At 43.4% G+C, this 22,476-nt stretch overlaps 1 protein-coding gene across 2 annotated transcripts in view; it reads left to right on the top strand.

Annotated features, from left to right (window-relative positions):
- Positions 1-22,476, top strand: part of GLDC (glycine decarboxylase) — a 117,675-nt gene that overhangs the window by 56,115 nt on the left and 39,084 nt on the right. For both annotated transcript variants that reach the window (XM_031654223.1, XM_031654222.1), the window contains 4 exons: positions 2,957-3,054; positions 3,556-3,640; positions 3,816-3,857; positions 4,975-5,117. In XM_031654223.1, coding sequence (XP_031510083.1) covers positions 2,957-3,054; positions 3,556-3,640; positions 3,816-3,857; positions 4,975-5,117 — 368 coding nt within the window. The remainder of the gene's footprint in view (positions 1-2,956; positions 3,055-3,555; positions 3,641-3,815; positions 3,858-4,974; positions 5,118-22,476) is intronic.

Here is a 22,476-nt window from a genome sequence, read left to right as displayed (position 1 = left end):
GAAAGATGGTTAATGGTGTTTCACTGAACATGCCTCTAGGCTGGGCACGGTGGCTCACGCCTGTAATCCCAGCACTTTGGGAGATCAAGCGGGGATGGATCACCTGAGGTCAGGAGTTCGAGACCAGCCTGACCAACATGGAGAAACCCCGTCTCTGCTGAAAATACAAAATTATCCAGGCGTGGTGGTGCATACCTGTAATCCCAGCTACTCAGGAGGCTGAGGCGGAAGAATCACTTGAACCCGGGAGGTGGAGGTTGCAGTGAGCTGAGATTGCACCATTGCACTCTAGCCTGGGCAACAAGAGCAAAACTCCATCTCAGAAAAAAAAAGAAAAAAGAAAGAAACTGCCTCTAATATAAAGATGCAAGACATTGGTGTCTTGGTTATGTCATTCATTGGAAAACTATGATATTCATTTAATACATATTTATTGAGGACCCAATATGTATCAGGTGCTATGCTAGGCCCTGAGGACACAGTGGTGAATTAGACATGCTTCTTGTCCTCATGGAGCTTACAGTTTATTAGGGATTCAGATAAGCTTAAGATTAGAATCCAGGTGGGTGATGTGTGAAGATGTTCTGGGAGCTCACAGGATGAGCTCCTTACTAACAAGATGAGCAGGAGTTATCTAGACCAAGATGGCACAATAGAGGGAAAGGAAGATGGGGTCCCAGTGTTCTAGACACTGGAGAAAGCAGTCACAAAGGCTGGGAGAGGGAGTACATGAAAGTTATAAGCAGTTCAGTGTAATGAGTTACTTTCTAAAATACGAAGAAGCGGGGACAAGCAAGAGAAGAGTTACTATTCCATGGGATGAGAGTGAAAGAGAGCAGACAGTAGCTACCTAGACCTATGGCAAGGTGTTAATCACAACAGCCTACACTGCCTGGTGTGTATTAATCACTAAGTAAATATTTGTTAAATGGATAGATGAAAGGAAGTAGAAATACATTCCAGAGTGCTGAGTGGTGCTGTCTTGCTTATCTGCGCTCTCTTTGAGAGAGGACTTCAAAGGGTTATAACAGATAGCATTCATAAATCATTAAAGAAGCATCACGGTGTTCTCTTTTAAAGCTCAATTAATAAACAGGACTGAGTTAGCTCCTTCTCTGTAGAACTCTGCACTAAATTTAATCAGTGGTTAAATTTGGTTCATGCATTTCAGAAATGTTTCTGGAGCATCACTAAGGAGTCAACAGGGCCATTGTTTTAGTTCATTTGCATTGGAGTACCTGAGGCTAAGTAATTTATAAATAAAAGAGGTTTATTTGGCTCATGGTTCTGCAGGGTGTGCTGTGCAAGAAGCGTCTGTTTCTGGTGAGGGTTTCAGGAAGCTTCCTCTCGTGGAAGAAGGGGAAGGGGAGCAGGTATCACATGGTGAAAGAAAAAGGAAAAGAGAGAGGAGGGAGGTGCCAGGCTCTTTTTAGCAATCATTTCTCATCAGTTCTCATGGGAACTAGTAGAGTGAGAACTCACTCATTACTGTGAAGACAGCACCAAGCCCATCTTCAACCCTGGGGATCACATTTCACCTTGAGATCTGGAGGGGACAAGTGTTCAATCTGTATTAGTCATGTTATTAGCCTGGCGAGGAATGAGGATCAAGCCATGTATTAATTATATATTCTGGCTATTCAACCCTTATCAGATATATGACTTACATATATTTTCTTCCATTCTGTGGGTAGTCTCTTAACTTTCTTTTTTTTTTTTTTTTTTTTTTTTTTTTTTTTTTTTTTTGAGACGGAGTCTCGCTGTGTCTCCCAGGCTGGAGCGCAGTGGCCAGATCTCGGCTCACTGCAAGCTCCGCCCCCCGGGTTCACGCCATTCTCCCGCCTCAGCCTCCCGAGTAGCTGGGACTACAGGCGCCCGCTACCGCGCCCGGCTAGTTTTTTGTATTTTTAGTAGAGACGGGGTTTCACCATGTTAGCCAGGGATAGTCTCGATCTCCTGACCTTGTGATCCACCCGCCTCGGCCTCCCAAAGTGCTGGGATTACAGGCTTGAGCCACCGCGCCCGGCTGTCTCTTAACTTTCTTGATAATGTTCTTTGACGCACACACGTTTCAAATTTTATAGAAATTCAATTTATCTAATTTTTATGTATGTTTATTGTTTATTCCTTTGGTGTCAATTTAAGAAACCATTGCCAGATCCAAGGTCATGCAGATTAGCGCCTGTATTTTCTTTTTTTTGAGTTGGAGTCTTGCTCTATTGCCCAGGCTGGAGTGCAGCGTTGTGATCTCCGCTCATTGCAAGCTCCACCTCTCGGGTTCACTCCATTCTCCTGCCTCAGCCTCCCAAGTAGCTGGGACCACAGGTGCCCGCCAACAAGCCCGGCTAATTTTTTTGTATTTTTAGTAAAGACAGGGTTTCACCATGTTAGCCAGGATGGCCTTGATCTCCTGACCTCATGATCTGCCTGCCTTGGCCTCCCAAAGTGCTGGGATTACAGGCGTGAGCCACCGCACCGGCCTATTTTCTTCTAAGCTTTAGTAGTTTTAGCTTTTAAATTTACGTCTTTGGCCAGGCACAGTGGCCCATGACTGTAATCCCAGTACTTTGGGAAGCCAAGGCAGGCAGATTGCTTGAGCCAGGAGTTCGTGACCAGCCTGGACAGCATGGTGAAACCTTGTCTCTAGAAAAATACAAAAATCAGCCAGGTGTGGTGGCAGGCACCTGTAGCCCCAGCTACTCAGGAGACTGAGGTAGGAGGATCGAGCCCAGTAAGGCCGAGGCTACAGTGAGTTGAGATTGTGACACTGCACTCCAGCCTGGGTGCTAGAGCAAGACCCTGTCTTAAAAAAAAAAAAAAAAAAGTAAATAAATGAGTACAATTATATATTTGATCCATTTTGAATGCTTTGTGGCCCAGCCACCCAGAAGCCTGGATGTCCACATGTGGCTCCAGGCACAGCTCTGGCCCTGTCATCTCTGTGTTTCTCCTTCAGGAACTGGTTGCTGAAAGCATGGGAGAGGAGTGCAGAGGTATTCCAGGGTCCGTGTTCAAGAGGACCAGCCCGTTCCTCACCCATCAAGTGTTCAACAGGTTTGTGTGTCTTGTGTGACTTCTGCGTTTGGTGCTTTGGCAATCAGCTAGGGAGCTCGGCAGAGTGCTGCTGCTGACTTTGCCTGCTGTGGCCTGGTTATCGTGGCTCAGCCATGGCTCACAAGTATCTCATCCTCGTAAGCATCCCGTTCCTGACTTGGGAAAAGCACACTTTGTTTCCTGGTGGCTCTGCTCCCTTGGCACAGTCAAGAAGCAGGGATGTGGGATGAATAATTGCCAGGCTGAAGTTCATTCCCAAGAGCCCTATATCCTCTTCTTCCCAACCTTCGACTCATACCCATAGTCAGCTTATTGTCCCAGGCATCCTCTGAGGTTTGTGGGGGTCTGTGCCCTTCTCTCTGAGTGTAGTTGACATATTGTCCATGGCCAAAATTGATCTGCATTTTGAAGGTAGATTTTGGTGTGTCTTATATTTCAGGAGGATGTGCATGGCCTCATACCTACTTTTAGGGCCCCTAATTCTATGTTTTGTGTTCACAGTTACCACTCTGAAACAAATATTGTCCGGTATATGAAGAAACTGGAAAATAAAGACATTTCCCTTGTTCACAGCATGATTCCACTGGTAGTTATTTGTGGCCTTTTTTCTCATTTCCAAGCTACCCCAATCCCACCTCTCTTGGTCCTACCTAATATGCTCCAAGAGCAACAAAGGGGTGGCCATGCTGGGAGAATGGAGGGTTGATTGATGGACTATAGAAAATCACTAATGTGATACATTTTGGATGTGCTTCTTAAAGGGATCCTGCACCATGAAACTGAACAGTTCGTCTGAACTCGCAGTAAGTGGCTCAGTTCTATAAGTGGATACTCAGCAAAGGGCAGTGTTCTGGCTTCCAGCTAAGCCCAGAACTAGTGAAATCTACTGGGACTGTGATTCTGTGATTGAAGAACTATTTTAATAATTCTTCACCTTGCTATTCACCAATCTTGGGAGAATCCCTGTATTTCTCACTTCATCATTTAAATGTATGAGTAAACTTATTTTTTCAATAAGATTTATTAAATATATATGGTATTTATGCCTTTCTATCCTATCCCTCACCCACCCCCACCCCCTTTAAACCTGTCATATTAAAAGCTTTTTGAAAAAAATTGTTTATAGTTCTAAATCTCAGGTAGAATTAAGAACCTTAAGCCTTCTTTCTAGAAATCCATTCCTGTATCAGAAAGATAGGGGTTCAAGTCAACAGAAGATCTATGCAACTCGCTGTTGTGGTTGGCAAGTATCTCTATTAGGCCAGGATCCATTTTAGCAAAGCGTTTTTTTTTTTTTCCTTTCATTTCTTATGTTTATTCTGATGTGACAAATCATATCAGACAAAAGAAATCATTTTATATCGTGATAAGATTTCCCTCTCCATTCATTTTTTAAAAAAAAATAGAATCAGGGTCATGCTATGTTGGCCAGTCTGATCTCAGACTCCTGGCCTCAAGCAGTCCTCCCACCTCGGCTTCCCAAAGTTCTGGAATTATAGGTGTGAACCACTGCACCTGGCCTACCCATTTACTTTTGTGTTTGTTTCTTGTTCCACTTAGTGAAGAAAGAGAACAATATATTGCTATATAAGAGTTTATGCCAAGCATACCTGAAGCAACTCATTGTGTTTCATGGAAAGAAATCTATTTGGGGGGCTTTTTTTTCCCTGAAAAGCTAGCAAAACGTTGCATTTTTGTATAAGTTCCCTTTCTGGGCAACTATGTCCCACTTTTAAATGAAGACAGTAATGGTACTTACCTTATAAGGTTGTGGTGGAACTTAAATAAATTAACGTATGTTTAGTGCTTAGAACAGTGCCTGGCACATAGCTTTTCTCATCATCATCATTATTCTTAAAGTTATGATTGCTGTTGCTATTATCATATGTATATATGCGTTTTTGTTCTCTTTCTTTTCAGCCTATCACATGGAAAGAATTTGCAAACATCCACCCCTTTGTGCCTCTGGACCAAGCTCAAGGATATCAGCAGCTTTTCCGAGAGCTTGAGAAGGATTTGTGTGAACTCACAGGTTATGACCAGATCTGTTTCCAGCCAAACAGGTAAGGGCATTTCTTTTCTTGTTGTTTCAGCAACCTATTGTTTTATAGCATACACCCCAAAACCTCAAGGCTTAGAACAACAACTTGTTATTTATGTTATTCTATGACTTGCTAGACAGTTCCACTACACTGGGGAGGGCATGGCTAGAAGGTGCACCGTGTTCTCCCTCACATAGCTGGTGAGGAGCTGTGGGCTAGGAGTGCATTTGAGGATGTTCACTAGGGCCTTGATTTTTCTCCATATGGGGCTCTCCTTGTAGGTCCTTGAGCTTCCTTGTTCCTTACAGCACAGTGTCAGGGTTCAAAATGCGTGTTCCCAGATGAAGCATGCAGAAGCTGCGAATCTCTAATGGCCCAACCTCCTAAGTTACACTGCATTCCTTCCAGATTAGTCTATCTATTAAAGCAAGTCACAGGGCGAGCCCAGATTGAATCGGGGGGGGGCAACACCTGGGTGTGAATGTTGGGAGATGTGGTTCATTGTGGGCCATCTTTGGAAGCTAGCTTACTGCACCTGTCAGTGACACAGCATAAGAAGAAGAATCAAGCACACATGCTGAATTCCAACAAGTGTCTCAGTTTAGCAGGGCCAGGAGAACCTGGATCCTGTTTTGGTAATGTCACTAACTTTGAAAGGTCCTGTCTCCTCTTCCAGCCTCAATTTCTTTGTAAAGGAAAAACTTTGAAGAAGAAAAGTGATTTTCAAAAGCAACAGCCTCCAGCAAAATCTCCTGGGCACTTGTTAAAAATACAAATCCAGGCCCCACTCCAGAGGTACTGATCATAACCTCCAGGGGTTGAGACTAAGAATCTTTATTTTTATTTTTAAATTTATTTTTATTTTTATTCATTTATTTATTTTTTGAGATGGGGTTTTGCTCTTATTGCCCATGTTGGAGTACAATGGCATGATCTTGGCTCACCGCAACCTCCGCCTCCCACATTCAAGCAATTCTCCTGCCTCAGCCTCCCAAGTAGCTGGGATTACAGGCATGCGCCCCCACACCCAGCTAATTTTGCATTTTTGGTAGAAATGGGGTTTCTCCATGTTGGTCAGCCTGGTCTCTAACTCCTAACCTCAGGTGATGTGCCTGGCTTGGCCTCCCAAAGTGCTGGGATTAGAGGCATGAGCCACCACGCCTGGCCTAGAATCTTTATTTTTAAGACAAAACCAAGTGATTCTAATACCAGGTCAATTTGGAATCCCCTGGATTTGCGGTCTCTCTGCCTTCATGATGATAGATGACAGATAGACAGATGATAGATTGATAGATACATAGATAGATGAATGATAGATGGGCAGGAAACATATTATCAGTGTGTGAGTTTCCATGTTAGAACATCTTCAGAAAATGAGTTATGGTATCTGCCCCTAGGTTTTCCACCTCCTGCTGCTCAAAGTGTAGTTCTCTACCAGCAGCCTCAGAGTTGATCCCTCTGGGAGCTGGTTAGTAACACAAAATTTCTGTTTCAAGATGCCCTTCCTCCTGTTTTGTAACATAGACTACACAGCAAAGCCATGTACTTTGTAGAAACAATACACCCTATAAAATACAAACCCTTTGGGAAGAGGGTATGTGGCAATGAAAGGATACAGTGCTCTCGATTGTGTCTTAAAGTCTCACTTCATAAATAGGTAGGAGCTGATAGCATGAAAGTCAGGCTTTAGTATACCTTTGTTAGAACTTCATTACTCGTTTTTGTTTTGTTTTGTTTAAAGAGAGGAACCTCAGTGAATTCTTAGCCTTGAGGCAATGATAGTTATTAAATGTTGAAAATTAAGAAATTTCGCCCTCTAGTGACGGAATATAATCACATCTTCACTATCATATTGGAGAGTGTTTTTTCAAGACTATTTTAATTCTGGTTATTAGCTCTTGCAGTAAATTGTGATTCCAGCCAGGGTCCCAGAAGACTGACCTAAGAATCAGGAAATTTGTCTTTTTAAAGCAGTGGTTTACAACCTTGGCGAGGAATTAGATCCCATGGTGACTTTATAACATTCCTGATGCCCGTATCACAATCCCAGATTGAATCATAATCTCAATGGAGAATGACTGGGGTGATGGAAGGGACCCAGGCGTGAGTATTTCTTTACAATTCCCTACATGATTGCAACTTGCAGCCAAGGTTGAGAACTAGTGTCTTAGACATTTCTCCATTGCTTTTCCTTACATACCTGGTGTTCTTTCTTTGTCCTAATTTTTCTCATTTGTATGATGGACAGTGAGACTCCACACCCTATCCCAGTCTTGCAGAAGGCAAGAGATCTTTATCACAATGTCATTCCTGGTAATGATGTCTTCTCTGGTTCCTGAGATTCCCAGCTATAACATCCATTCCCAAGAGCTGATTTGAGCGTGGCAGGGGCTTTGCATAAGGTTTAGGCTTAGATGAAGGAATGAAGGATGTTTCTGGTCATCAGCAGAAGCTGCTGTGACAGATGGGAAAATGCCTTATTCTTTGTTGAGAAAGTACAAGGGCCATGCTTCTGGTGAGTAAAAGCAATTTGGTGTCTTAAGTTGCAGAAAAAAAGAAGGGATACACCACCTATTCCATATATAAGTGATTTCTTTTTGACCTTGTTTCAACTCCTATTTTGGCTTATTTGTGCTAATCGCTGCACAAGTGGATGACAAGTTCCTTGTCTTAGAATTATTCTGTGTCTACAACAGGGCTTATATGTTGGCTAATTTGTCATGATGTACTGCTGGCTAGAGTCCAGTGAAATCTAGGGGACCTATATGCACTTCACGTTTTTTGTAAGAAGAAACACAGGCTTCTTGACTACTCTGCACAGAGGAAGAATTTTGAATACCATGTCAGCCACTGACATTATACTCAAAATAGCAGGCGCAGTCACAGGTATCATCAAGGAACCATTTCCTGGTAATTTCATTTATACCTGACTAATTAGAGTCAGTCAGTGTGTCTGTAGAGTTCTGTAGTCACAAAAAGTTTTGAATTTGAATGTTTCCTTTCCTTTTCATTATTGTATGATATTTCAGATATAAGCACGACGTATTTTTAGGAAGTAGCCTTAGTAGTATTTCACAACTCTAAAGTATTTTTTATTGTGGTAAAATATACATAACACAAAATTTACTATTTTAAGTATTTTTAAGTGTACAGTTCAGAGGCATTAAGTATATTCACATTGTTGTACAACCATCACCATTATCCATCTGAGAGCTTTTTAATTTTCTCAAATTCAAGCTCAGGACCTGTTAAACAGTAACTCTTCATTTCCTCTTTCCTCTTTTCCCTGGCCCCTGGCGGCCACTGTTCTACTTTCTGGCTCCATGAATTTGATTACTTTAGGAATCTCATATAACTGGATCATACAATATTTGTCCTTTTGTGTCTGGCTTATTTTACTTAGCATAATGTCTTCAAGGTTCATCAATGTTGTGGCGTGTGTCAGAATTTACTTCCTTTTTTCTTTTTTTCAGATAGGGTCTCATTCTTTTGCCCAGGCTGGAGTGCAGTAGCAGGATCTTGGCTCACTGCAACCGTGGCCTCCCAGGCTCAAGCGATCTTCCTGCCTCACTTAGCTTCCTCCCACTTAGCTCGGACTACTGGCACGCACCATTATGACTGGCTATTTTTAAACATTTTTGTAGAGACAGGGGTCTCGCTATGTTGCCCAGGCTGGTCTGGAACTCCTGACCTGAAGTAGTCCTTCTGCCTTGGCCTCCCAAAGTCCTGGGATTACAAGCATGATCTCCTGCGCCTGGCCTACTTCCTTTTTTTTTTTTTTTTTTTTTTTTTTTGAGACAGAGTCTCACGCTGTCACCCAGACTGGAGTGCAGTGGCGCGATCTCGGCTCACTGCAAGCTCCGCCTCCTGGGTTCACGCCATTCTCCTGCCTCAGCCTCCTGAGCAGCTGGGACTACAGGCGCCCGCCACCGCGCCCGGCTAATTTTTTGTATTTTTAGTAGAGACGGGGTTTCACTGTGGTCTCGATCTCCTGACCTTGTGATCCGCCCGCCTCGGCCTCCCAAAGTGCTGGGATTACAGGCGTGAGCCACCGCGCCCGGCGGCCTACTTCCTTTTAAGGAGGAATATTTCACTGCATATATATAGCACATTTTGTTTATCCATTTATCCATCGAGGGACACTAGGGTTGTTCCATCCTTTCGGCTATAGTGAATAATGCCACTTTACATTGATGTGCAAGTATCTAGTTGAGGCCCTGCTTTCTGTTTTTGTTTTGGTATATATCCAGAAGTGGAGTTGTTGGATATAGGGCAATTTTATGTTTAATTTTTTGAGGAATAGCCATTCCCCCCAGCAGTGCACAAAGGTTCTGATTTCTCCATATCCCCCACCAACATTTGTTATTTTCTGTTTCTTCAAGTAATAGCAATTGTGAGAGGTGTAAAGTGGTATCTCATTGTGGTTTTGATGGCCATTTCCCCAATGATTGGCGATGTTGAGCATCTTTTCATATGCTTACCATGCATTTGTACATCTTCTGTGGAGAATGTGTATTTAAGTCCTTTGCCCTTTTTAAAATTGGGTTTCTTAGGAGATTTGTTGTTGAGTTATAGCAGTTCTTTATATCCCCTTTTTTTTTTTTTTTTGCGATGGAGTCCCACTCTGTTGCCCAGGCTGGAGCGCAGTGACACCATCTTGGCTCACTGGAACCTCCACCTCCCAGGTTCAAGCAATTCTCGTGCCTCAGCCTCCTGAGTAGCTGGGACTACAGGCACCTGCCCCCGTGGCCAGCGAATTTTTTTGTATTTTTAGTAGAGACAGGGTTTCGCCATGTTGGCCATGCTGGTCTCAAACTCCTGATTTCAGGTGGTCCGCCCACCTCATCCTCCCAAAGTGCTGGGATTACAGGTGTGAGATACCATGCCTAGCTTTTTTTTTTTTTTTTTTTTTTTGAGACGAAGTCTTGCTCTGTCGCCCAGGCTGGAGTGCAGTGGAGCGATCTTGGCTCACCGCAACCTCCGCCTCCCAGGTTCAAATGATTCTCCTGCCTCAGCCTCCCAAGTAGCTGGGATTACAGGTGCCCACTACCACACCTGACTAGTTTTTGTATTTTTAGTAGAGATGGGGTTTCACTATGTTGGCCAGGCTGGTCTCCAACTCCTGATCTCAGGTGATCCTCCCACCTCGGCCTCCCAAAGTGCTGGGATTACAGGCGTGAGCACCATGCCCAGCCTATGTATTCTTAATTCCTTATCAGATATATGATTTACAAACATCACCTCTCATTCCATGAGTTTCTTTTTCACTGTTTTTTGATGCACGAAGGCAACTCTAAATCTACAATAAACATAAAGGATTTGCACCTTATCTAGCACAATGTCTGCGGCCTTCTCTGGTAAATATTATCTTTTGGTCAACCCGGAGAGTCTAACATTTACCCACTCTTAGTCCTTTTTATTTACATTAACTTTTTCATTCCTACTATCCATGATCTACCATGGTGCAATTTAGATTTATATTCTGTATTATCTGCATTGACCCGACCCATGAAGGAGACATAGACCCTGACTGGAGAGAAGGGCCCTGCACAGGAAATGCTATGTTATTGACCCAGATGCCAGTTGGCCCTGAATGCTGGCAACTGTCTGTCAGAGATGCCACTATGCCTCTGGTATGTTGTGTCTTATTTGGGGTTTCCCAAAGTCAGACCCTGAAACAGGGACTTCAGTACAAGAAGTTTATCTGGTTGCTGATCCCAGACAGCACAGTGGAGAAGTACAGAGGTGAGACAGGGAAGTGAGGACATCTGGAAAAGGTTGTATTAGTGACTAGGTTATCACCATCACTGTGTGGGGTTCTAGAGCTAGGTCCCATTGGGAACACTGTGGGAGACTGGATGGAACATGCCTTCGGTTTGTCCCAGTGAAGAGCTGAGGAAGCCAGAATATTTACCAACTGCTCCTTCGTTGCCCAGGAAGGACTGAGAGGCTGGAGTCAGCAATACTTGTTCTTCATTTGTTGAGGGCCTCTCCCTGGGGGCCTTAACCCCTCAATACTTGAGGCTTGGTAGTTATGGCCTGTCTTTTAACCAAGAACATGCCTGGCAGAGAATGTCCTCAGGTGGAGAGACACAGATGCTTGAGTTCAGATACAGTAATTTCATATGGGAACTGTCCACAGAGGCTGGAAGTGAGCTTCAGGATGAAACAAAGACCTCTGAGCAGGACAATGATCCTGTCTGCTACAGGTTGCCTGTAGTAGGCATGGCTTTTGGCAAATGGATAATAAGTATTATATAACTAGATTAAGGAAGGAGAAGAGATGCCAGTGCCTTTCAGGGAAAGATGGCAGCCTGAATGGGTCCTGAATGGAGAAGTGGACTGACAGGAAGGTAGGATCAGGAAGTGTTATTGAGCAAATGTGCTTGCTGCCTGATGCGCACAGAAGCCAATAATTATGGCACCAGCTTTTGAGAAAAGAAGGGCTTTATTTATTGCAAAACTAGCCCGCAAGGAGACAGGAGTCAGCTGAAATTTCTCTCCTCAATTTGGGGTCTGGGGCAAGTTTTAAGGGATCAGAAGGCAGGGGAAGGGATTTGGGAATGCTGGCTTGGCAAGGTGTAATTAGAGTGCTTCAGATTTGACAGCTTACGGTAAGGTATTCTTCCAGGTCTGTAGACCCCTCACTTCTGAAGAAGTTCTGGCATGCAGGGTCTGGTTCTGTTCCAGTCTTGTTGGTTCCAAGGGGAGGAATCCCTGGTTCTGGGTGTTGTTAGAAGTCAAAGCTTTTTCTATTGCACATGCCCAGGCTACATGACTTGCAGCTGTGGACCCTGTTATAAGGTAACTCAACATTTTGTTATCAACAGAATAGGCCCAGTGTGGGCTGGTCCTGCGATTATAGAAGCAGAGAGCCTGTAGGAGTCAGGGAGCCCTAAGGTGAGGGCAGGAGTTCTTTGGGGCCTGAAGAGAACTTGGCTTATGGAGATCCATAAACCCTGAGAGGAAAGGCAGTTGTCTGAAGGAATGTTCCTGGGTTGAAGGTCTCTCTGACCCTCAGAGTACTTCAGGGGGAAGGAAGAGTGGGGCCAGGTCTTCCGTAGTTCTGAGACTGTGGATTCTAGCCTTTGTAGGTGAGGAGATTCTCCCAGGGATGCTCCCACTGCCCCCAACAGTGGACTGACAGCTTGCAGACTGGTTCTGCTGCTTAAGATATTGCAACAACCTGAACTCAGCCCTAAGGGTGAATGGAGCCACAGCCAGCAAAGGGAAAATAGCTGCGCACCTCAGTGGACCCAGCAACAGAGAGGAATCACAGGGAGAGTGCTCAGAACAGGTTGCCCGGGCAGCCAGCACTATAGGCACTGGCATGAGGCAAAGTCAACTAGTTATAGCAGTACAATTTTGATCTCAGAGCTGGCTGACATTCAGTATTAAGTAAAAAGGACATTCTGGAACTAAAATCATGAGTTTTAATTCTAAACAATCAGGACTGGGCACAGTGACTCACAATCCCAGCACTTTGGGAGGCTGAGATAGGAGGATCACATAAGGCCAGGAGTTTGAGACCAGCCTGGGTGACATAGGAAGACCCCATCTACAAAAAAATAATAAAATTATCCAATAAATAATCAGGATGGGATACTCTTGAATACAAAATTAGTGACTTGGAAAATTACTTAGAGGAAATATTCCAAAACAAAAACCCAAAATACAGATTAAAGCTATGAGGGAAATGTTAAGGAACTCAGAAGACAGATTCAGAAGACCCAGCATTTGGGGATGAGAACATGGAAGAGTTAATTAATACTCATCTGAAGAAGTGAGAAAAAAATCATATAACCAAAATGATGGTAAAAAATGAAATGATTAAAGATAAAAGCTAGAATGAATGACCTAGAAGATAAAATAGTCACAAGGATTAATAAATACAAAAACTGATTATTGGAAAAATCCAGTGAAATCAGTTAACTTTTTTCTTGCCTAAGGAAAAAATATGTATATACAAATAAGAAATGAGAGAGAACATACTCAGATATAGATAAGATAAAAAGAATTATAAAAGAAGAGCATATGCTACCCAACATTTTTAAAAACAAATTTAAAAACATAGAGAAATAAATGATTTCTTAACAAACATTTAGGAACATAAGGGCATGTTGAAAACAGATTAACAGAGGCTGATCACATGGAGTGAAACTAGAAATAACAGAAAGATGAGCAAAATTCACAAATATGTGGAAATTAAATAACACCCACATAAATAACCAGTGGAACAAAGAGGAATCACAAGGAAAACTAGAAAGTACTTTGAAGCCAGGTGCAGTAGCTCATGCTTATAATTGCAGCACTTTGGGAGGCTGAGGCAGGAGGATCACTTGAGCCCAGGAGTTCAAGACTAGCCTGGGCAACATAGCAAGACCTCATCTCTCCAAAATAATAGCCTAGCGTGGTGGCAAGCACCTGTGGTCCCAGCTACTCTGGGGGCTGAGATGGGAGGATCGCTTGAGTCCAGGAGGTTGAGGCTGCAGTGAGTCATGATCACACCACTGTACTCTGGCCTGGACAACAGAGTGAGACCCTGTTTCTAAGAGAAGAAAAAAAGAGAGGAAGTACTTTCCAATGAATCAGAATGAAGATACAACATATCAAACATCATGGGCTGTAGCTAAAACAGTGCTAACAGGAAAGTTTATAGCTGTAAATGACTACATTAAAAAAGAAGAAAGAGCTGGGTGCCATGGTTCATGCCTGTAATCCCAACACTTTGGGAGTCTGAGGTGAGAGGATCACTTGAGCCCAGGAGTTCAAGACCAACATAGTGGGACCCTGTTTCCACAAATTAAAAAATTAGCCAGGCATGGTGGCATGCATCTGTGGTCCCAGCTATTTGGGAGGCTGAAGTGGGAGGATCACTTACACCTAGAGGTCTAGGCTGCAGTGAGCCATGATCACACCATTGCACCCCAGCCTGTGACAGAGCAAGATCCTGTCTTAAATAAAAAAGAAGAAGAAGAAGAAGTCTGGACCAGATAGTGAGACTTAGTCTCTACAAAAAATTAAAAAAGTAGCCAGGCACGGTGGCGAGTTTCTGCAGTCCCAGCTACTCGAGAGGCCGAGGCCAGAGGATTGCTTGAGCCCAGAAGGTTGAGGCTGCAGTGAACTGTGATGGTGCCACTGCACTCCAGCCTGGGTGACCCTGTTTTAAAAAAAGAAAAAAGAAGAAAGATATTAAACCAACCTAATCTTCCACCCTATGACAACAGAGAAAGAAGTAAATTAAGCTCAAAGCAAGCAGAAAGAAGGAAAGAATCAGGATTCAAGCAAAAAAGTCAATAACATAGAGACAGGGAGCAGGAGAGGAGGGGAATTATAAGAAAATAAAATATAGTGAAATAAAATTTAGAACAACAGATCTTAGCTGTGTAAAACTGCATATGTGTGTGTCCACAGGAGCATAGGTGGAAAGATATGTGAAAAGATGGGACTCAAACAGTTGTCTCTAGGTGGTAGAATATCAGGTGATTTTACTTTTTGTCCTTACGTTTTTAGATTATTTAAATTTTTTTTTTTTTTTTTTTTTTTGAGACGGAGTCTCGCTCTGTCGCCCAAGCTGGAGTGCAGTGGTGCGATCTCGGCTCACTGCAAGCTCCGCCTCCCGGGTTCACGCCATTCTCCTGCCTCAGCCTCCCGAGTAGCTGGGACTACAGGCACCCACAACTGCGCCCGGCTAATTTTTTGTATTTTTAGTAGAGACGGGGTTTCACCGTGGTCTCGATCTCCTGACCTTGTGATCCACCCGCCTCGGCCTCCCAAAGTGCTGGGATTACAGGCGTGAGCCACCGTGCCCGGCCAGATTATTTAAATTTTTTAGAGCCTTGATCATATGTTATTTAGTCAATTCAAAAAAGAGATATTTTTATGGTGGGGAACATGCATATTGTGAAACAACTAAATGCATAGTAAGTTGGTTATAGGCTCATTCGCACCTGGTTCTCCTGAGCTCAGAGGGTTTCTCCATCAGCTGATGGATGTGTGATAAATTTGGCTTTGAAGCTTGCCCTGGGGCTGAAGGCAAAACGTACCACCTCCATCCACCTTACCAGCCCTCCATCCACCTTACCAGCCCTCCATCCTAATAAATACAGTGAGGAAGTCTCCCAAGGCTCCCAGTTCAAACTCTGCAGAATAGGATAACATTTAACATCAAGTGGACTCCAAATACAACTCCCTGGTTCTCAAATGACCAAGTAGCAGAATGAAATGTAACTTTCAGGCCTGCATCTGGATTTCTCTGCGTGTGGCCCTGCTGGCTCAGCCTCATCCTTGCTGCTGCGCCTTTCCGCGCTGTCTTCTCATCCAGGGCGTTTCTGTTATGCGCACAGAAGGCTTTTGTTCTTTCTGCAGTCATTCCCTGCCCACATATATACTGCAGCAGGGACCTTTCTCGTCAGTGAATTTTCTTTCTAAGAGAGAATTCATCAGCTCAAGGGAAAGGTTAAGATCTAGAAAACGTGAGGTTTTTGAAGAGTCTGTTATGTGGCTTCCTACCGAGTCATGTTGTAGGTTTCTCTCCTAGCAACAGAAAAGTGAATGAGATTTAATTCAGGAATAGACAGTCAATATGGATCATAAAAAGGTTTTATAAGTGCTATAGGTTGAATGTTTGCATTCCTTCAAAATTCGCCTATTGAAATCCTAACTCCAGGCCAGGCGTGGTGGCTTAAGCCTGTAATCCCAGCACTTTGGGAGGCTGAAGCAGGCAGATCACCTGAGGTCAGGAGTTTGAGACCAGCCTGGCCAACGTAGTGAAACCCCATCTCTGCTGCAAATACAAAAATTAGCCAGGTGTGGTGGCAGGTGCCTGTAATCCCAGCTACTCGGGAGGCTGAGGAAGGACAATTGCTTGAATCCGGGAGGCAGAGGTTTCAGTGAGCCAAGATCACACCACTGCACCCCAGCCTGGGCAACAAGAGCGAAACCCCATCTCAAAAAAAGAAAGAAGAAAAATTCTAACTCCAAGGTGATGGCATTAGGAGGTGAGAGCTTTGGCAGGTAATTAGGTCATGAGGGTTGTATACTCCTGAATGGGAATACTGCCCTTATTTTAAGAAAGACCCCAGAGAGCTCCTTACCCCTTCTACCACGTGAGGACACAGCAAGACCACAGCCATCTATGAACCAGGAAGTGCGTCCTCACTAGACACTAAGTCTGCTGGCTTCTAGGATCTTCAACATCTCGGCCTCTAGAACAACGGGAAATAGCTTTCTGTTGTTTATAAGCCACCCAGTTTTTGACGTTTTGTTATAGCACCTGGATGGATTAAGACAATAACCATAAATTTTGTCAAGAAACTTTGCTTGATATAGCCAAGTCTTCACAGGTCTTCCTAGTTTCCTTAGGACATTTTGATCCCAAGGGTGTTTGAAGGGCCTGAAAGAAAAAATGTCAAGAAGCTTATCCCTATTTTCTCCTGTTTATTTGTTCAACCCATAAACCCCAGGGAGGATTTCCAGCTTGGTGTAGAAAACAGCCAAATAATATTTAATTACCTTTTCATTTCCCACTGAGCCCAGCGGGGCTTGCTTCAGCTTTTTCTCCATAACACTTTGCCACTCTTTAAATCATTCAGCATCTCACAAGTACATTCTAGGAATTGCTGGTTTAGAATTATGATGTGATGTTTAAGGCAGACAGAAAGAGTAATTAACACCTCCCATGGATATGTAAAGTGAAAGACAAGTTGGAATTATTATTAGCTTACTTGGCTTAAAAAATTGAGGTAGTTGTTTTTGTCCTTAAAAACTGCAAACTGTGATTGTGAATGTAGACGGAGCTGGCCATTGCTTTTCTCAGAATCTCCTTCATGGGAAGATTCTTAAATTGAGGTGTGAACAGGGCTCTCAATGGCTGTCAGAATTAATTGTGCATGAGAATCACCTGGAGGGCTTCTGCAATTACTAAGCCTCACCCTGCAGAGTTTCTGATTCAGGAAGTCTGGAGTAGGGCCCCAGAATTTGCATTTTTAACAAATTCCCAGATGATACTGAGGCTGCTGGTTTGGCTACCAGCCTGTGAAAACCACTGGGTTTACAGAGATTCTTGGACCTGGCTGCATGTTAGAGTTACCTGGGGAGACTTTGAAGAACTCAGATGCTCTACCTACTGCACAAACCAATTACCTCAGAATCTTTGCTGGGGGTGGAGCTCGTGTGGGAGAGTTTTGGGATTTTTTTTTTGCTTTTTTTGAGACGGAGTCTCACTCTGTCACCCAGGCTGGAGTGCAGTGGCACGATCTCATCTCACTGCAACCTCTGACTCCTGGATTCAAGTGATTTTCCTGCCTTAGCCTCCCAAGTAGTTAACTGGCACTACAGGTGCCCGCCACCACACCTGGCTAAGAAGTGAGAGAGTTTTCAAGCAAAAAAAACTCTCTAATTCTAATGTGCATCACTGGGTTGGAGAGCAATTTGACCTGGAGGAACACCAAAGAGAGTTTTAGCAAGATAGAGGTGGCTATCATGTGCATATCACAAATAATTTAGAGCAGGGAGGGTCAAAAGCCTGCTATTTGCCGTCTCCCTCCCCTCCCTTCCTGAGCTCATGGTTGACGTCTTTGATCATTTCTGATAAGTTTTCCACCAAGCCTAGTGCAACTTCAGAAACAGAGTGCTCTGGGGGTCAAATACGAGAGACCTGTGAGTCTTCCCTGATTTCCCAAAGAAATACTCAGAATGCCAGGAAGGAGAGAAAGCAGGGTGAGGGATGAGGAGAGCCATCTTTGGGGAAATGTAAAGCAGTCAGAAGGAGCTCCTTTCCCCCAGTTTCCTTAACTCTCAAGAGTATATTTTGATTTTTGAAGTTTGTTAGACTTTAGGGCAGTGGTTCTAACATTGGACTGCACCCCAGAATTTCTTTTTCTTTTTTTTTCTTTTTTTGACAAAGCCTCACTCTGTCGCCCAGTCTGGAGTGCAGTGGTGCGATCTCAGCTCACTGCAAGCTCCGCCTCCCGGGTTCATGCCATTCTCCTGCCTCAGTGTCCTGAGTAGCTGGGACTACAGGCGCCCGCCACCATGCCCGGCTAATTTTTTGTATTTTCAGTACAGATGGGGTTTCACTGTGTTAGCCAGGATGGTCTCGATCTCCTGACCTCATGATCCACCCGCCTCAGTCTCCCAAAGTGCTGGGATTACAGGCGTGAGCCACCACGCCCGGCCATACAGAGTTTCACCATGTTGACCAGGCTGGTCTCGAACTCCTGGCCTCAGGTGATCTACCCACCTCGGCCTTGCAAAGTGCTGGGATTACAGGCGTGAGCCACCACTCTCAGCCTCAGAATTTCTGATTCAGTATTCCTGGAGTGGAGCCTACGAATTTGCATTTGTTTTCTTTTCTTTTTTCTTGAGACGGAGTCTTGCTGTGTCACCCAGGCTAGAGTGTAGTGGCAAAATCTCGGCTCACTGTAACCTCCACCTCCCAGGTTCAAGCCATCCTCTTGCCTCAGCCCCTCAAGTACTGGAATTACAGGCAGCCGCCACCATGCCCAGCTAATTTTTGAATTTTAGTAAAGATGGGGTTTCACTATGTTGGCCAGGCTGATCTTGAACTCCTGACCTCAGGTGATCTGCCTCCCAAAGTGCTGACCCGAATTTGCATTTCTAACAAGTTCCCAGCTGATGCTGATGCTCTCTATTGTCTGGGGACTAGACTGAGCGTGAGAACCACTGCTCTGAGGTGCTCTTCTGCTACCAGCTGATTTATCTATGTTTTTTGACTAGATAGCAAAGGTTAATCATGGAACTAAACTTATGGCAAATTGATACAGGTTGGTAAGAACATTACAGAATGATGTGTTGAGGGGTTTTGATTTTAAACCTGTAGAGATAGAGACCTGGGTAACGTTAGGGTACTTGAGACATGCAATACATGGAGTTTCACTGGTTAAAATCATACTGTTTCCAAGGTATTTGTACTGTTAAATTGTTAGTCACCTGTTTTTTCCACCTGGAAGATAGGAATCTGCACCTATTTTTACCTTATTTTCTTGAGAGTGGTCCTCTGAAGTTGCCGTGAACTGAAGTGGGTCATTTCAACAGTGGTTGTTAGGATCATTTTACTGCCGTCATTTTTACCGTATCAGTTTTCTTAGCTGATGTTTCACTTGCATCACTTTTGTTTCTCAAAGTAAAGGAGAGTTTGGATGAGGGGAGTTTGACATCAAAGATGTCCAATACCAAAACCCTTACGTATCACAAGAAATTGTGAGGTATTTCCTTCTGGGGGGTGACACTGGGCAGGATGGATGGGGGTGGCTTTTTTGCTTTATAACCCTTCTACACTGATGATGGATTTTTTTTTTTAATCACACAAATGTATTCTTTTATTTATTTATTTTTAAGATAGAGTCTTGCTGTGTTACCCAGGCTGGAGTACAGTGGCATGATCTCAGCTCACTGCAATGTCCGCCTGCTGGACTCAAGCAATTCTTGAGTCTCAGTTCTGAGTAGCTGGGATTACAGGTGTGCACCACCACACCTGGCTAATTTTTGTATTTTTATTAGAGATGGAGTTTCTCCATGTTGGCCAGGCTGATCTTGAACTCCTGACCTCAGGTAATCCACCTGCCTCCACCTGCCTCAGCCTCCCAAAGTGCTGGGATTACAGCGATTCTTGTGCCTCAGCCTCCCGAGTAGCTGGGATTACAGGCGTGAGCCACCATGCCCAGCCCACATAAATGTATTCTATCATAAAAATTTTAAGTTCACCTGTGAAATAGGTAGCATTATGTGCATGTGACAGATGAGATCCAGAGGAATAATTTGCTTGGAGCCAAACAACTTTGAAAAGGGGCAGCAAATAAAAAACAACTTTGATATTAGAGGCAAGAGAAACTCCAGGGTGGCTGCAGGAACTATCTGTTTGTGAGATCTGCCTGGGAATGAGTGACTTTAACATGATCTTGTTGTAGGAAACATTTAACAATAAATGCCACCTAAGGGCTCCTGTTTGCAAACAACAGAAAATGGCTTGTGTTAACTTCAGCAGAAGAATAATTTACAGGGAAGTTATTGGGCAGTTAACAGAGTTGATGGAAAAGCTGGAGAATAAGACTTCAGCAGTGAATAAGACCCAAGAGAGGCTGGCAGCAGAGAACAAAATGGAGTCTCACCATGGGAAGAGTCACCATCCTCACTGTGGAAAATCTTTAACTGTCCCATTCCTTCGGTCTGCCCATCCAGATTCATAATGTCCCGGGTGGAGTATTTTGCAGGCTGTTTCACACCCCCATGTCTTATTAGTGTTTAGTGACTGGGAATGTCTAATCCTTTTTGCTTTCTTAGGGGAGTGTAGGACCCTGTCTCTCCCATAGGCTCACACAAAGAGGGAATTCCCCCAGATAATAAAGCCACTGAAAGGCTCTGCACTCCCACACACACCTCTAAACTCAGCACCAATGAAAACCCAGTGGATTTTCAACATCCTAAGGTAACCCTCCTTTGTACTTCTAAGCACATTGACAACATGTCCACATGTCATCTTCCCAGCATCATTTTCTGAATTCCATTCGTCCTTACTGTTTGTTGGCTATGGTAGTTTGCAGATACTTTCTCTCATTCTATAGCTTGTCCTTGTATCCCTAATGGGAGCAAAAATTTTTAATTATGATGGAGTTCAATTTATCAATCAATTTTTTTCTTTTATGAATTGTGCTTTTGGTTTCCAATCTACCCTAGATCCCAGTAAGTTTTATTGTTTTTTGTTTTTCCCAGAAGTTTCATAGTTTTATGTTTTACATTTAAGTCCATGATCCATTTACAGGTGATTTTTATATAAGCTGTGAGACTTAGATTGTACCTATGGATGTCCAAGTGTTTCAGTTTCATTTATTGAAAAGGCGATCTTTCCTCCATTGAATTGCTTTTGCAACTTTGTCAAAAATAGTTGGGTATATTTGTGTGGCTCTATTTCTGGATTCTATATTCTGTTCCACTGATGTGTGTGTGATCTATGTGTACCTAGGCTTGATTATTGTAGCTATATATGATAGTCCCCACTTATTTGCAGTTTCAGTTACCCATGGTCAACGGGCTCAAAAATATTAAATGGAAAATTCCAGAAATAAGCAATTCATCCTAAGTTTTAAATTGTGCACCATTCTGAGTAGTGTGATGAAACCTTGCAGCATCTTGTTCCATCCCACCTGGGATGTGAATCAGCCCTTTGTCCAGCATATCCACTGTGTATATGCTACCTACCCGTCAGTCACTTAGTAGCTGCCTTGGTTATCAGATCAACTGCTATGCTGTCACAGTGCTTGTTTTCAAGTAACCCTTATTTTATTTAGTGGTGGACCCAAAGCACAAGAATAGTGATAATGGTATAGTGTTATAGTTGTTCTATTTATTCTCAGTTATTGTTGTTAATCTCTAACTGTGCCTAATTTATAAGTTAGATTTTATCATACATATGTATGTATAGGAAAATTCATAGTATACGTGGTGTTGGGTGCCATCCGTGGTTTCAGGCACCCACTGGGTGTCCTGGAAGATATTTCCTGCAGATAAGAGGGGGCTACTGTTAATAAGCCTTGACATCAGATAAATTGATTTGTGCCAGTTTCTTTCTTTCTTTTTTTTTTTTAAGTAGCTATTCCAGTTACTTTGCCTTTACATATGCATTTTAGAATAATCTTGCTTATGTCTACAAGAAAATCATTCTTTTGGGGGAGGATGATGTATATTTTAGCTTCTAAATGTTACATTTTGTACAAAGGGCTGTGTGCTAGATGCTATAGATATTATAGGTAGTTAAAGGGAACAAATTCACCTCATATTTAAACTTATAATTTATCACTCATAAAATAAATATTTTTTTCATGAAAAAATATCTTTTTAAATGTAATAAAATATTTTTGAAAAAATATACCAGTAATAAAATATTTTTTTAAAAAACATACCCTGAGAAACTTCTTTTTTTTTTCTGAGACTGAGTTTTGCTCTTGTTGCCCAGGCTGGAGTGCAATGGTGCGATCTCAGCTCACTGGAACTTCCACCTGCTGGGTTCAAGCGATTATCTTGGCTCACCCTCCTGAGTAGCTGGGATTACAGGCACCCGCCACCATGCCCAGCTAATTTTTGTGTTTTTAGTAGAGAAGAGGTTTTGCCATTTGGGCCAGATTGGCCTTGAACTCCTGACCTCAGGTGATCCGCCCGCCTCGGCCTCCCAAATTGTTGGGATTACAGGCGTGAGCCACCACGCCTAGTCAAGAATCTTCTTAAGAAGTTCAAATATAGGCCGGGCGCGGTGGCTCAAGCCTGTAATCCCAGCACTTTGGGAGGCCGAGGTGGGTGGATCACGAGGTCAGGAGATCGAGACCATCCTGGCTAACATGGTGAAACCCCGTCTCTACTAAAAATA

Source organism: Papio anubis, chromosome 13 (genome assembly GCF_008728515.1).
Source record: "Papio anubis isolate 15944 chromosome 13, Panubis1.0, whole genome shotgun sequence".
Lineage (NCBI taxonomy): Eukaryota > Metazoa > Chordata > Mammalia > Primates > Cercopithecidae > Papio > Papio anubis.
Note: the sequence above shows the minus strand (reverse complement) of the source record. Positions and strands in the feature narration are given on the sequence as shown.